Source organism: Apodemus sylvaticus, chromosome 1, assembly GCF_947179515.1.
Source record: "Apodemus sylvaticus chromosome 1, mApoSyl1.1, whole genome shotgun sequence".
In the NCBI taxonomy this organism is placed as follows: Eukaryota; Metazoa; Chordata; class Mammalia; order Rodentia; family Muridae; genus Apodemus; species Apodemus sylvaticus.
Window position 1 is genome coordinate 192,661,913 of NC_067472.1, and position 17,261 is coordinate 192,679,173.

General features: G+C 44.5%; 1 protein-coding gene across 1 annotated transcript; it reads right to left on the reverse strand.

Annotated features, from left to right (window-relative positions):
* Window positions 1–4,241: 4,241 nt before the first annotated feature.
* Window positions 4,242–16,507, reverse strand: Znf331 (zinc finger protein 331). Its single transcript, XM_052160394.1, is given in 5 exon segments — window positions 4,242–4,453; window positions 4,456–4,895; window positions 4,897–5,185; window positions 5,390–5,512; window positions 16,471–16,507. Coding segments are annotated over 5 exon segments (1,101 nt in total).
* Between the last annotated feature and the right edge of the window lie 754 nt (window positions 16,508–17,261).

Here is a 17,261-nt window from a genome sequence, read left to right on the forward strand (position 1 = left end):
TTGGTTAGGGTTAGTCTCGTATAGCCCAGGTCAGACTTGAACTTGATCTTCTGAATATTATTTATGAAGAGAGAGAGAGAGAGAGCAAGCACACATGTGCCACAGTGTTTGTGGAGGTCAAAGGTCAACTTTGTAGATTCCTTCTCCCTTTCCACCTTTCATGGACTGAACTCAGGTCTTTAGACTTTTGTGGCAACCGCTTTACCCACTGAGGCATCTTGTTGGTCCCTATATCCCTGCCCCCCACCCTCAAAGACTATCATAGCTGAGAACGACCACGAGCTCCTGACCCTTCTGTCACCAGTTCTCCAAGTATTGATATTACAGGCGTGGATCGTGGTCATTGTTGTTTTTTGTTCTGGTTTTCAAGACACAGGGTTTCTTGGTGTGGTTCTGGCTATCCCTGTAACTTACTGTATAGACCATGCTGGCCTTGAACTCAGAGATCTCCCCCACCCCCACCCCCATGCTGGGATTAAAGGCATGGGCCACCCCTGGCCTGTCTCCATGCTCAGTTACGATGGTGCTAAAAATCATGCCAGGGCTTTAAGCACATCAGGACAACAAATTTACTAACCAAGCTACCCCCACCCCAGCCCTATGTTTATGTTTTGAGATGAAAACATTTAAAAAATTTTGTAACACTGTTCATCTGTGGAAACATATATATGAACCTGGAGGATATATATTATGTTAAGTGAAATAAATGAGGTCTGAACAAATATGGCTATTTTCTGTGTGTATATGTGGATACACCCGTGTCATGCGTGCATGTGGACACCAGAAAACAACTTGCGGACATCAGTTCTGTCCTACCGTGTGGGCTTCAGGCTTGAGCTCAGATCATCAGACTTGGCAGCAAGTGCCTTTACTAGCTGAGTCATCTCACCACTTTTTTTTTTTTAAATATAAATCAAAAACACAGTTTCATTGTGTCACCGAGGCTGGCCTCCAACTCAGGCAACCTTCCCGTATCAGCCTCTTGAGTGCTGATTGCAGTACATGCCACCACACCCAGCTAGATGGACAAATACTCGATTCTTATTAAGATTCAGAGACTGGCTGGGTGTGATGGCATATGCCTGAAAACATATTTTTGGTAGAAGGATCACAAGTGTGAGGCCAGTTCAGCCTTCATGGTGATGTAGGCAGGCGGTATAGGGAATATCAGAAAAGCAATATATATATACACATGGGCTGGAGAGATGGCTCCACTAGTAAACTTGTTCCTCTTGTACAGGACCTGGGTTTGATTCCCAGCATTCTCATGGTGGTTCAACTGTCGGCTATTCCAGTTCTAAAGGATCTAACACTTCCTTCTGGCCTCTGCAGGCTCCTGAAAGCATGCGGTGCGTGGGCATACAGTCAGCTATACACACACACACACACACACACACACACACACACACACACACGAAAACCAAAATAGCATATAGAGACTAGGCAAACACAAAATTTACTATTGAAGCTTTATTGAAATGTGAGCTTTTTCTTGTGTGATGGGCATCAGAGCCAGAGACTTGCATCTTGCATGTAACTGCTCTGTCCCTGAGCTGTAGCCCTACTTTGTTTAGATATCAGAAAACAAGAATGATAGTCAAAGGAAGGCTGGGTGGGGTGGTGCACTACTGTCATCTCAGAACAGTAGGCTAAAGCAGGATAATGCCGGGAGGTGAAGACCAGCTTAGACTATGTAACGGTTACAAAAAAGGGCCTGAGAGAGTGATGGCTCAGTTGACAAGCATAAGGCCCAGAGTTCAGATCCCTGGCTGTTCTAGAACTTACTATGTAGACCAGGCTGGCCTTGAACTCACAGAACTCAGATATCCACCTGTCTCTGCCTCCGAAGTGCTGGATTAAGCTCATGGTCCAGCACACCTAGCGTTAAACTGGGTCATTATGTCTCCTTTGCATCTGAACACTAGCCACACTGACTGTTAGTCAGGGTTTTGCTGCTGTGAACAGACACCATGACCATGGCAATTCTTTTTTTTTAATTTTTAAATTTTTTTTATTTGATATATTTTTTATTTACATTTCAAATGATTTTCCCTTTTCTGCCCCCCCCCACTCCCCGAAAGTCACATAAGCTCCCTTCCCTCCCCCTGTTCTCCCACCCACCCCTTCCCACTTCCCTGTTCTGGTTTTGCCCTATACTGCTACACTGAGTCTTTCCAGAACCAGGGGCCACTCCTCCGTTCTTCTTGTACCTCATTTGATGTGTGGATTATGTTTTGGGTATTCCAATTTTCTAGGCTAATATCCACTTATTAGTGAGTGCATAGACCATGGCAACTCTTATAAGGACAACATTTAATTGGGGCTGGCTTACAAGTTCAGAGGTTCAGTCCATTATCAAGGTGAGAGCATGGCGGCATCCAGGCAGATGTGGAGCTGGAGGAGCTCAGAGTTCCTCTTCTTGTTCCAAAGGTGGCTAGCAGAAGACTCACTCCCAGGGAGCAGCCCACACCCACAGTGACACACCTACTCTAACAGGGTCACACCTTTTAATAGTGCCACTCCCAGGTCTGAGTTTATAGAAGCCATCATACTGCCTTTGTGCATGGCCTTGTATTTCTTGTTGTTCTTCTGCACCATGCCCTCTCTTTCTTGTTGCTAATCCCTCTGGTTCTCCTCTCACTTCATTCTCCCTTTGTTCTCATCACATCTATTTCCTGCTTACAAAGCAATGGTGGGGAAGGGAGAGGCCACTTCCCTCCGTAGTAGGTAAGGGCTTCTGAGTCCCATCTGAGGTTGGCCTGGTGTATTCAGACGTGTGCAATAAGGAGCCTCTGCTAAACCTTACTGCATCTGCAGGGACTTTTCCTGGAAAAGCTCATGAACAGCAACACTAATGGTGGTGGTCACAAGAACAAAAATAGGCATTACTTAGGGAGCTGTCTCTCAGGAGACTGTCTCAAGAAGTTTACACGGACCATTTAATTTCTAGTGTACAAGGAATGCACAGAACACACAGTTTTTACACATGTTGTCTTGGTTTATGGAGGTTTTAGCTTTTAGTTTTTCAACTTTATGAAGGCACAAAGGCTATCCATATAACCACAGCATTTTCAAGTCACAATGGTGTAAATGTGTGTCTACATGCACCTACTGATTTTTTTTACTTTTATGATGCGCATCTGCATAACTATTGATTTTCAACTTTTGTAATGGTGTGAAATGGTGTTCAATATGATTACTGATCTCAGCTTTGAAAAGCAGACCCAATATGACCACTGGCTTTGCTAACTCTGTGAAAGCACAGCCAACACAGACACCAATTCTCAGCTTCATGACAGCACAAAGTATAGTAAGTATAACTGATTTTTTTTTTCACTTTATGACAGCACAAAAGCACTTCGATACTACCACGGATGTTTCAACTCTGCAATGGCATGAAAATAGGTTCAATACATCTACTCATTTTCCTATTAACTGAAAAGTTCTAAGTTTTGAACTTCAAGATGGTGTGACAGTGTACCTAGTATAATCATAGAATAATAGGCTCTTCAATATCACAATGGTACTCAAGTGTGTACCATTATGACTGAATTATGCTATGTAGGCTAGTCTGGAATTCGGTGTGTTGCTCAGGCTAGCCTTGAACTCTCAGTCTTCCTGTCTCAGCTTCTTGAGATCACACCCACACACAACCATACCTGGCCATCAGTCAAGAAATTATGTGAGGCACTCAACATCTTATTACTGAATAAGTTGGATTTTGTGCTGGATTTTGTCCAGGCCAAAGGGTGTGTTCTCAGCACATTTGAGGATGGCTGGGTTAAAACTGTGGTGCTTGATTAGCAAGGTGCCTTAAATGCATTTTCAATTGCTTTTCTTCAATTATGATGTATGATGAGTTTATCAGGGGTAGTGAGCAGCTAGTGAGTGTCTCACAGAGAGCAAAGGGGTGGGATGGTGATGCTAGCTAGCATGGTATTTTGCCAAGACTTAAGGCTTTCCCAAGAGTGTTACATGAGCAGGGTTGTTCCCTAGAATAAACCTGAAGTGTAATAAATGGTGGAACAGTGTTGGTAGGCTTCTATGAATTTATTCAACCAACTTACTCAGTAAAAATGCCAGTATGGAAAGATATGGATCATTAAGAAAAGTAATGTTTATACTCTCCCAAATTCACCTCTGGAAAATGACCATGGAAGGCTGACTTAAGATAAATTACTCACCAAAGAAAGAATGGATGTATGCCAGAGGCCTTGGTAAGCTCTTTGCGGTCAATGCTTTCAATGTTTGTGAGTCTTCGGATGTTCTCTGGGATGGCTTATATTATTGTAAACCCTCCCATACTCCTTACACAATTTTGCCATGTGAATTTTCTCATGCCAGCTAAGCTGGTGGCCATGACTAAAGACCTTCTCACATTCCTCACACTCATGGGTTTTCTCTCCAGTATGAATTCTCTCACATTTAAGAAGGCTTGATCTATTTATAAAGGTCTTCCAGCGTCTTTACATTTCTAAGGGGTTTCCCCAGTGTGAATTCTCTCATGCTGGGTGAGGTGATAGTCACAACTAAAGCCCTGCCTACATTCTGCACATTTATAGGGTTTCTCACCTGAATGCTCTCTCTTGTGTTTAACTAGGCTTGACACCCATTGAAAGGCCCTCTCACATTCCTGACATTCTTGTAGCTTCTCCCCAGTGTGAGTCATCTGATGCTGAGTGTGGTAGTTGATTCTAGTGAAGGACTTCCCACACTCTTGGCACTCAAAGGGTTTCTGACCTGTGTAGATTCTCTTATGCTGACTGAGGTTGGAACTACAAATAAAGGCCTTCCCACGGACTTTACATTCATAGAGCTTATCATCACTGTGGATTCTCTTGTGTTGCAGAAGTTTATAGCGGTGGCTAAACATCTTCCCACAATTGTTACACTCAGTCTCTCTCCCCAGTATGAACCTGCTGATGCAGATTGAGTTCATCACCTCATCTAAAGGGTTCCCCACAGTCTTTACATAAGTATGGTTTTTCACCAGTGTGAATTTTCTTATAAATTACAAAGCTCAAACCCCAGCAGAAGGCCTTCCCACAGTTGATACATTCATGAAGGTTCTCCCCAGTGTGAATATTTTGGTGTTGAGTAAGCTGATTATGCCATAGGAAGGCTTTTTTACAGTCTTTACATTCACAGGGCTCCTTAGCAGTGTGAATTTTCTAATGCTGATTTACTGTCGACACCTATGACTATGTCACTATAGTCACTATGACTATAGGCCTTCCTGCAAAGCAGTCCTGACATGAGAAGAGACTCTTCTTTTGAGGTCTCACAAAGAGTATAGGTGTATTCTCTGTATTGGTGGGTGCTTTTCTAGACCAGTCTATTAAATCATTGACATCTTTTTTTCCAGAGCCCCGTGGTTGTTCAGACTCACCATCACTGATCCTCTCAGGGTGAGGAGATACACTTTTGTTACTTGTCAACTTCTCTCGAAAGCTCAGTCCATAAATGCTTCTTTTAATAGCTAACTTGTTGGTCTCATGGGATGATTCCATATCTGAAAGAAAATAATAAGAAAACAAATTTATTTATTTTAGGTATATGCTTGTTTTGACTGCATTTCCGCATGTGTACTGCTCCTGCCTGCTGCCAGTAGAAGTCAGAAGAAGGCATTGATCACCTAGAACTGAAATTACAGATGGTTGTGACCCACCACGTGAGTGCTGGGAACCGAACCATAGTCTTCTGTAAGAACAGCAAGTGTTCTTGACTGTTGAGATACCATGTGGTTGCTGGGAATTGAACTCAGGACCTATGGAAGAGCAGTCAGTGCTCTTAATTACTGAATCATCTCTCCAGCCCTCATTTGTTTCTTTTAAAGGGAATCAGAAGGTAAAAGCTAAGCACAAATCAAAGCCTTCCGTAGCAGCACTGATATTCTAGGACCACAGCTATTAGTGAAGAAACACCATGGGAATTCATGTTAAAGCCAAAGGAGAGAGGACACTGATTGTTGTGCAGTGACTCTGCTCCAGTGAGGACAAAGAGTTCTAAAAGTAAACACAAGGGCTAGAGAGATGGCTCAGGGCTTAAGAGCTCTTCCAGAGGTCATGAGTTCAATTCCCCACAACCACATGGTGGCTCACAACCATTGTAATGGGATTTGATGTCTTCTTGTAATGTGTCTGAAGACAGTGATGGTGTTATACATAAAATGAATAAATAACTTTTAAAAAAATAAATATTTAGAAGGTAATTTAATAACATGGCAACTGGTAGGTGGTAACCTATTCATCCTTTGGAGGACTGTCCCATACCCCTACATCTAGGGGCAGCAGTAACTGGACTTAGTGTGAAAAGAAAAGGAGGAATGAAGTTGAGAGGGGAACATGGACATGTAGGGGTTGAGGGAGGTGAAGGGGAGAAGTGGAGGGAGGATATAATCATATTTCATTGTGTACATGCCTAAACTTCTCAAAGATTAAAAGAAAGAAAAAGCAAAGAAACCTGTGGTTGCTGAAGCAGAGGGTAGAATCACAACATAGGGGCTTCACTTGTGATTGAAACACTTGGAAGGCAGAGACAAGAAGGACTTCCCCAAGTCTGAGGCAAGCCTGGGCTATATAGTGAGTTACAGTACAGCCCATGAGACCTAACTAAATGGTAGATAGAGTACCTTTCCCGAAAAGCTAAGGAGAAGGAATAGGGAAGTTGGTTAGTTGATGTATTAGTCAGAGTTCTCTAGAGTCACAGAACTTATGGGTAATCTCTATATAGTAAGGGAACTTGTTGGTGACTTACAGTCTGTAGTCCAACTCCCCAACAATGGTCAGCAGCAGCTGTGAATGGAAGTCCAAGGATCTAGCAGCTGCTCAGTCTCACAAGGCAAGCGGGCGAAGAAGAGAGAGCGAATCTTCCTTCTTCCAATGTCCTCATGTCGGTCTCCAACAGAAGGTGTGGCCCAGATTAAAGGTGTGTGCCACACACAGATTTGGGACTTGCTTTGTCCCAGATGACCTTGAACTCAGAGATCTCCTGGGATTCACAGCCACTATGCCTCAAGATCTCCACACCAAGATCCAGGTCAGAGACTTGTATCTCCCAGCCTCAAGATCAGGATCACAGGTGAGCCTTCCAATTCTGGATTGTAGTTCATTCCAGATATAGTCAAGTTGATAACCAGGAATAGCCACTACAGCAGGTCACTGAATACTGCCCCAAATGGATACAATCTGAGTGCGTCACAAGACCACATACTTCTTTGTAACTGGTCTTATCTTTGAACTCACTTATTGGTCCCTACGATACCTGCATTTTCTTCCAAATAAATACCATTTCCTCCCCACCCCTGAGTATGGGTACTAAAACCTTAAATGTCAAATTAAAACCTGCAAGGCAAAATTCTCTATCAAAAAGAGAAACTCATCTTTGCCTTTAAGATGCCTAATAGTCCTTCCTAATGAAGACGGTCTCTTTGGCTGGCCTGAAGGGGTTGGAGGATAGGGGAGAGGTGGATAACAATGTGAACAAGGGCTCTGTGGAGAGTGGGTTAAAACAGAAAATACACCCAAGGCACAACTGCTTACAGGCTATTGGTAAAACCCTGTGTTTTGGCTCTGAATTGTCCAGATTCCCAAAGACCTGCCTTTAACATCCCTACCTGCAGTATGAGGGACCTTTCCATTCTCACAGAGGGGATTATATCAAGGGCATCTGTTTCTGTCATCTAGGGAGCCTGCATACATAATACTGACTCCAAAACTGTCATCACATCTGACTGCCTTTGCTCCCCTCGGTCATTTTACCTAGGGCCAAATTGCAGACAGAAGGTAAAGTCAGGCCTGTGGGGGTCAGTTTCAGAGTTTTACAGTGTACCCCCATCAACAACCACTAATGCTCAGTCCTGTCTTCCTTTTGGGACAGTCGTGGCACATGCATGTTGAGCTCACACGTGTTATCTTGGTGTACCTCAGCAGCGAAGCAAATCACGTTGGTGTCCCACACCAGATGAAGGGCAGAGGAACTGTAAGTGTTCTCACAGGTGGCTGCAAATGCCTATAAGGCTCCTCGGTGCCCGAGGGGACAGAGGTGGGTGGGAGAACTGCAGTTGCCTGCCACATTGTCAAGGCAACAGTTGGCTGTATCAGCGCCCAGCACCAGTGTCAGTGACCCGTCAGTGTGCGGCACCATTGCAGAGAGAGGCTATCATCAGCGGCCTCAAATCAGGATAATTCACAGTAAACACATGTGCACAGGAGCATACAAACACGGGCAATAGCATGTGCGTGTGAGTGCACACAGATACGCAGGCATACAGGGACATGTAGTGGCAGAGGACATAGAAGGACCCACACGTTAGGGTCATCATTACCATGATGAAACACCATGACCAAAGCAACATGGGAAGGAAAAGAACTATTTGGGATACCTTTCCACATCACTATTCATAATAGGAGGAAGTCAGGACAGGAACTTCAAGCAGCACTAGAATTCAGAGGCAAAAGCAGATGCAGAGGCCAGGAGGGGCTTTTGCTGCTTAATGGCTTTGCTCAGCCTGCTTTCTTACAGTATCTAGGAGCCCAGGGACGGCACCACCCTCAATGGCCTTGGCCTTCCCTCGTCAATCACTAATTAAGAAAATGTTTTTACAGCTTTGCAAAGAGCCTGATCTTATGGAGGCTTTTTTTCCATTTTATATATATATATTTATTTTCTATATTCTTTGTTTACATTCTAAATGATTTCCCCTTTCCCAGTTCCTCCCTCCCCATATGTCCCATAAGCCTTCTTCTCTCCACCTATTCTCCAATCACCTCTCTCCTTTTTCTCGGTCCTGATACTCCCATCCAACGCTAGATCAATCCTTTCCAGGATCAGGACCCTCTCCATACTTCTTCATGGGAGTCATTTGCTATGCTAATTGTGCCTTGGGTACTCAGAGCTTCTGGGCTAATTAATATCCACTTATCAGAGATTGCATTCCATGTGTATTCTTTTGTGATTGGGTTACCTCACTTAGGATGATATTTTCCAGATCCAACCATTTGCCTAAAAATTTCGTGAATTCATTGTTTTTAATTGCTGAGTAGTACTCCATTGTGTAAATATACCACATTTTCTGTATCCATTCCTCCATTGAGGGACGTCTGGGTTCTTTCCAGCTTCTGGCTATTATAAATAAGGTTGCTATGAACATAGTGGAGCATGTGTCCTTATTACATGCCAGGGAATCCTCTGGGTATATGCCCAGGAGAGGTATAGCAGGGTCCATGGAGGCTTTTTCTTTTCCTTTTTCCTCCTTTGAGATAGGGTTTTTCTTTTTTCTTTCTTTCTTTTTTTTCTTTTTTCTTTGGTTTCTTGAGACAGGGTTTCTCTATGCAGCCCTGGTTGTCCTGGAACTCACTCTGTAGACCAGGCTGGCCTCAAACTCAGAAATCTGCCTGCCTCTGCCTCCCCAAGTGCTGGGATTACAGAGATAGGGGTTTTCTATGTAGTTCTGGCTGTACTGGAATTCAATCTGTTGATCAGGCTGACCTCAAACTCATGAAGATTTGCCTGCCTCTGCCTCCTGAGTGCTGGAATTAAAGGCACAACACCACAGCTATGCTAGGGGCATTGGGGAGGGATGGATTATAGGTCAACTTGATTTAGAACTTGATATAGATCCAGAATCTATACAAATTTCAAGACACTGTTTGGTATTACATAGCCTAGATGAGAGAGTCTTTCTATATAGCCCTGACTGTCCAGGAACACACTATGTAGACCAGACTAGTCTTGAACTCAGAGATCTAGAGGTTTACTTATCTCTGCCTCCCAAGTAACCTTGAATCAGCCCCGTGCTCCCCCCTCACCCCCATGACAGGGTTTCTCTGTGTAGCCCTAGCTATCTAGGAACTCAGAGATCCACTTGCCCTTGTCTTCCAAGGGCTAGGATTAAAGGTGTGCTCTACCATGACTTGGCTAACTCGAACTTTGATCTTCCCACCTCTACTTCCTAAGCTCTGGAAATACCAGTGTGGTGGTATGATTGAAAATGGCAACAATGTTTCTTATATTTGCCTGTTTAGACATGAGGAAATGGAATTGTTTGGGAAGGACTAGAAGGTGTGCCCTTGTTGGAGGTGTGCCACTGGCGTTGTGCTTTGGGATTTCCAAAGTCCATGCCAGTCTCAATCTTTGACTCTACTTGCTCTCTGTCTCAAGTACCATGCCAGCCAGCCTACATGCCATCACAGTCTCTACTATGACGATACAGGATTAACCCTCAAACTGTAAGCAAGCCCTTAATTAAATATTTCTTCTATATGTTGCTTTGGCCATGGTATCTCTTCACACCAATAGAGCAGTAATTAAGATAACCATAATGCACATTTGTCAATGTTTCCTTCTCAGTATAGGGACTGAAGACAGAGCTTTCTGTACTTGAGGCAAATGCCACTTAGCTATATTCTTAGCTCACTTAATCTTTTTTTTTTTTGAAATACTAATGGTATTTTAAAGAAGTAATCACAGGCTGAAGAGATGGCTCAGTGGTTTAGAATGTCTCTCTCTTTTGAAGGTGCAAATTAGATTCTAGGCATCCATGTTGGGTGGAACTAACCATATGTTTACTTCTTGGGGATTTAATGCCCTCTTCTGGTCTTTGGGGGAACAACACAGATATAGGGCACACATACAAACACACATATATACACATAAATAAAAAAACCTATAAATTAATCCCAAAATTACAAATGCTCCCTCTCTTAGATCAAAGAAACAGACTAAACTGGCATCTTGGAAGCATTTTCCTGTACCATCAGATTCTTAGAAAAGCAGAGCCTACAGGAGCATTTAAACAGTTCTCCAAATGGACCTGTACATTAACAGAAGGCTGATCAGCAGAGAGCCTGCTGTGTACCCCCAACACATCTTTGGGGAGCAATTACAGGGCCCACTACTATCAAGGGAGAACGAAAATAGGATGACCTCATAGAAAAGAGATCTTTCATAACAAAATGGCAACTCACCTTTACCTTACAGTTGGAAACTTTTGTCTTGGGATGATTCCTTTTCAGAAGGCTTGGAGGAAAGAAGAGTATATGGTTGAGACATTAGGACCTTTCTGAAGTTTAAACGTTTATCAGAGTGACTTACAGGCTGTGGTCCAGTTAGTCCAACAATGGCTGTCTACCAGTGCAAGGTTCAGAATCCAGTTCAAGAGGCTGAATGTCTCACCTGGTCTTCTGTTCATGTCTGAATCCCCCCAAAGTAGGATCTAATGCCAGTGAAGGAATATGCTTGATAGAGAGACAAAGCAAGCAAGCAGGCAAAGAGCCAAAACTTCCTTCTTCCATGCCCTTTATGCCAGCAGAAGATGTGGTAACTGATTTAAGGAGGGTCTTCCCCATCTCTAATGATCCAGAAGAAAAAGTCCTTCATAGGGGTACCCAGTCACTTAGGTTTTGGTTAATTATAGATGTAGTCAAATTGTCAACCAAGAATAGCCATCACACATTTAAATAGGGGGAGGCAAAGACGACTACTAGAGGTAAAAAATGTATGGTTTTACTGTGAAAGAGTAAAAAAAAAAAAACTATCCGAAAGAATAGTGTGTTTATGGGAGGTGACACTAATATAGGCAGTTGTTCCTTCTACCGTGTCTCATGTCAGAAATGTTTGTTATGAAAATCTTGAAATGACAGGGAATGGAAAGGCACATTTGAGTCTTTCTCTTGTCATTTATGCCGCCTGCCTCCTTCCTAGAGTACATTTGATAACCTCACCTAAGATACCCTGGTCACTCTTTCTGCCCTTTTGTCTTGGTCCTGGGGATGAAACTGTGAGTGCTAAACACATGCTATACCTCTCAATGAGCAACACCCCAGGGCATTAGATGACAGGATTATTATTCTCATGTCCTGCCAGGTACCATTGCTCTGTGGCTCGGTGGCCATAGGGTTGAATGGTAAAAGAAGAAGAACGTTTGTCAAGTATTGGGTACAATTCAGCACCTGTGTCATTCAAAAGACAATGTGCCTGATGTCTCCAAAATGGCTGCTCACCAGACACAGGCTCAGAGTCACCTGAAGCCCCGCTACTTTGACAGTGGTACAGCTAAATCTATATATACAGGGGCCCTCCAGAGGAGTGTGCAAGTGAAATAAAATAAGGTTAAAACATCTCAATTATTAGATATTATTTTATCTACCTATTTAGTGACTTACTTAAAGTACTGCTTAAAGACCCTTTGTTACTTGAGGTTTCTCCTGGCCATATGGTTCTGCTCCATCTTTGCTTCCTCCTCCTCCTCTCTCTTTCACTCTCCCAAACCCCTGTCCCACCTTTCCCCTCCACGGTCCAATCACAGGTTTTATTGACCAGATAGAATGGGGAGAAGGGTCACAGGAGATCACAGGAGATTGACTGCTCCTTGGGCACAATCTCTCTTGAGGAAGCAGAATTAACATCGGAATTCAAACAGCATCAGGACAACCCACAACAGTGTAGGAGTACTTATTCCACAGAGTCCCACTATATTTCTGAAGGCCCCAGTGAGAGCTTCTTTACCAGGTCCCCAAGTGGCCTGGAGAGGCTGCCACTTCCTGGCCTCTCAGCCCACTGAAGGTCTCTGTAACTAGGAAGCATGAGATCCCAGCTGGACTGCTGGGCTCCCTTCGAATGGCCGAGGGGACAATGAGAGTCAGGACTGGAATGGAAGAGGAGGAGACTAGGCTGGCCCTTTAGGTAAGGATCCCTGGGGAGATAGGCAGGAAGAGCCAGCATGGGCTTGGCTACCCTGCAGGAGAATGCATCCAAAGCCTTGATGGCATACTGTGGTTGCACTGGTCTCCAAGAGAATAGTAGACTGGCCAGAGGAATAGACTAGGAATTTAAAATGGGAATGTATAATTTATGAACGAATGTGTGAATGCTTGTAACAGTCCCATGGCCCTGTGGGTATGGGATCTGACCGAGTGCCAACCTGAAGTTAAACTGAGGTCATCTCACCTGAATGGGCACTCTCTCCTTCAGTAACAGGAAGTAACCAAGCGTGAGGACAAACGTAAGGGTGCATGGTTTGCCAAAGAATGATACCCTGGACTCAAATAGCATGTAAACGGCAAAGAATGTTTTATTCTGCAGAAGTCCAGCATGCTGGAGTCTCCCATTACCAGAACAGAGAGACACCCAGGTGAGCATGCAGGCCTGATTTAAAGCACACTGGGGAATTCCTGGGTAGGTGACCTCTATGTTAATCAGTTGGGTCCATCTCTACAGACATTCCATTACTGGAGTATGGGGGCTGGCTGGAAACTTGCCAGGCCATGTCTGGAAACTGCTGCTGACCCATTTTCCTTGCCTCAAGCCAGGTGGTGGGCAGCTTGTGAGGCCTGGACTTGCCCAGTTCTTGGAAACAGAGATTTGGGCCTCCTCTCTTTAATTGCCAATTTGAAGTCTGGCATGGAATTAGCCTAGTCTTTTCATATACATATGGCCCTAAAGTAAGACCCCTTAAATTAGTTTTGGGGGCTGCCCAGGCATACACCTGCTTTAAGGGAGAAGCTGGTCTTTACCACCCCATCCTAGGCACCACAGACAGGTAGGCATTTATAACTTCCTTAAGATCCTGGTTAGGGGACTCTTCTAATCGTGGAGTCTGCACAGTCCCAGAGTGACCCAGCCCTACAAGCTGATGAATGATGATTTAATGATGAACAACATTAAAGGAGGCTTTATGGCTGGCTATGGAATAAAGATGACGTCCTTTAAATTAAATATTCTGTGAGATGGATTGGCCTTCCTTTGATGTCAGCTGGCCACCTGAAGGAACTCTAGATTTACTCTGATTAACAGAGTCTAAGAGATCTGTTTGAGACAACCTGGCCACTCAGACTACTTCCTAATATATTGATCCATGGTGTTTCTTGGCCTGAGACCCACTAGGATGGCTTTTGCTACCAGATACTGGGTCCTTCTCAATCCTAGATCCTATTGGCTGCTTGAAGACACCAAGGAAGCATCCCTTTAGCTTTCCCCAAGTATGAAAGTTTGCCTGCGCCGCCACCTCACGACCAGCTCCAACTGCCAGCACTACAAGACTCCGAGGCAGTTGGAAGATCCTGCTCATCTAGGGGCATCCACCTCGACACAGTGTTCACTGACCTTTGCTGGCCGGTCAGCTCTGCCTGACTCAACTACATGGGGATGCTCATCGGACTTTGCTCAGCTGGATTCCTGGGCAAAACCCTTTGCAACACGTACCACTGAGGAAATTGCCAGGCCCTGCGCCCTCCCCCATCCAAGAAGATGACAGCTGTGTTACCAGGTCTGAGATTCAGCCACACCCTTGCCTGGAGAGGAGGGAGAGTCCTATAATGTTAGAGAAACTATAAAGGAGATATTCTTCTTACAGGAAGACTTACAGGATGAGCTGCTCCTTAATTTAGGTGTGGAACCTTTTATGGATGGGCGTGAAACCCCACAACAGGAAGAATATCCCCTCATATGAAGACACTCAAGGCATCAATTTATCAATAAAGGGGGACTGCTTACTTCAGGGACAAAACAGTTAAAAGCAGAGACCAAATTCTACAGGTCCTAGAAGCTATCTGCTGGCCCTCGGCTTCCACTGTGGCTCTGGCACAGAGCCAGGCTCACACAGAGTCAAGGTAGAGTGAGTCTGGAAAACCAACTAGCAGATCATACAGCTGCGCAGACACAGCCCTGCAGTCCTCTTCTTTATTCCTGAGGAGGTTTGTTTACCCTCTGGGTGCTGGGAGGGAGCTCCCTTCATAGAAACCAGGAGAAAGAAAAAGAAAAACAAATGGTAGAGCTGCAGAAAATCAATAGGCTGGTTGATTGAAAATCAAGAGGCTGGTTGATTACGGTAGATAGGAAAATAGTAATTTTAGTGATGACAGCTCTCAGCCTAGTCTGGCAAGCTCATGAAAAAACCCGCCTGGAAAATATATTGCAAAGATATTTTGTGGTCTTGAAGGTGCCTGCATGGACCCAGTAACCTAGCAAAGCCTGTCTACAGTGTGCTTGGAACAATGCTAACCAGTGGTGCAAGGCTCACACGTCGACTCGAAAACAGGGGTCCTAGCCACTTAAACATTTACAAGTGGACTTTATTGATGTTCTCTGCAGCAGAGGGGACTGACACCTTGCTGGTTGTGGTGTGTAATTTCCCCCTCCAGGTTTGGTAAAAGCCTTTGCTACCCACAGAGAGAATTAACTTGACATTTGCATATATGGCATACCACCTTTAATATTTAGGACAAATTGAGAAAATAGGACTTTCAAAATGACACTGGCCCTGTTGCCAAGAAACAGACCTCCCTCCAGCAGAAGTTCTCCCACTGGTAAGTACAGTTCATATAGGTGTCATTCTCCTTTGAGATTGTGCCTGGCCACCTACTTCCACTGCTCTCAAAGGACTCTTGGGAAATTTGAGAGTATGGACACACCTGCCTGCCTCAGTTCTCGAAAGACTCAGGGTTAGGGTTAAGGGTTTGTCCGGGGTGGGAAGGGGGGGGGCAACCTTGTTTCAGGATAACGTTAACCAATCCTTCAAATAACATGACAATATAAATTGAACCCTAAGTCAAGGTCCTTTAAGGCAGTCATTCTGGGATCAGTTTAACAAGGCTTTGGTCCACTGGTCACAAACATTTCCTCTCTTTCTCTGTCCTTGGTGCGGGAGTGTTTATTCTAGAAAGATTACTGCAACATGACTGTAAAAGTGGAGTCATGGAGGCAGGGCTACATGCATTATAAGTATTTCTGTGATATATCACTGTAGAAATTTATGGTGACAGAGATTCTTCCTGAGGACCCTAAGAACATTCATTCCGTGGGTTTGTAGCTGCTTCATAGACATAAATGATAATGTACTACTGCCACTCCCACAGTAATGTTTGCTACTCGTACAGATGTGAGCGGTGCAGATTTGCACAGGTATCACAGTTGAAGAGACTAGCTGAGGCAGAATATATGTAGACTGAGCAAGCGCACCACTGGGTAAACAACCCACCTCAAGTTTCCTTCTGTGTGTGCCGTGTGTATACATACCATGCAAATCCATTATAATTCCACTTTAACCTGTCTGTATGCATACCATGCAAATACATGATCATTTCCCACCACTACTCCCCTTTAGAGTCTAAGCCTGAAGGTATAATGGGAAAGGGAATTTCAAAATGCATGTCCCAGCATGCTATATACAGCAACTGCTGCGCCCAGGGCATGGAGTCTAGGGATTAGTGTCTTCACTAAGAGGCTAGCCCAACCCTGTTGGGTTCTCTGTGTAGCCCTGGCTGTCCTAGAATGCATTTTGTAGACTAAAGAGTCACCTGCCCCTGTCTTCTGAGTGCTGGGATTAAAGATAGGTGTTACCACCACTTGACCTTTTTTTTTTCTTGTTAAAAATTTATTGTTGGGCTGGAGAGATGGTTCAGTGGTTAAGAGCACTGAAGGCTGCTGCAGTTGAACCTGGGTTCAAGTCTCAGCACCCATATGACAGCTCACACTGGTCTGTTACTCCAAGTTCCAGGGAACCCGACATCATTACAGAGACATTAGGGCAAAATACCAGTGCACTTAAAAAAAATTACTTAAAAATACTTTACTTCATGTGCTGTGGTGTTCTGCCTACATGTATGCCTGTGTAAGGGTGTCAGATTCCCTGGAACTGGAATTACAGACCATCTTGAGCTGCCAAATTTGTGTCTGGAAGAGCAGCCCATGCTCTTAACGGCTGAGACAGTTTTCATAAATCTTTAAATCTTTCTGGGGTGAATAAGGCTTTGACATATAAACCACTCCTTCAGCACATATGTGGCAGATGCGCAGTGTGGTCTTCACGTGGATCCCCCATCAACAGGAGCGGGGACTGTCACAGAATTTGTTCCCTGTCTGCAGATCTCATTCCCCTGAACACTTTTCGTCTGGCCTCAGTGGGAGAGGATGTACCTATCCTGCAATGACTTGATGTGCCAGGGTAGGGTGATATGGGAGGCAGGGCTCCCCTCCCCCAAGGAGAAGAGGTGCGTGTGGAGAGGGAGAGGAAGCCTGGTAAGGCTGAACTAAGGCTTGAAGCCCTGGAGGGCTAGGAGCTTCATCTGCCCCAGACACCAGGCCCCTGTCACAGAGCCACAGAGCCCCATAGAAAGAATTACGGCCATCAGTCACATAGGGACAGTGCCCAAAAGTCCCTCCTCATGTAGATGAGGCATCTCGGGCCAAGCCAATAGGAATCACCTGCTGTGAGATTCAACCCACACCCCAAGACTGTATATAATAAAATCCTACCCAGAAGG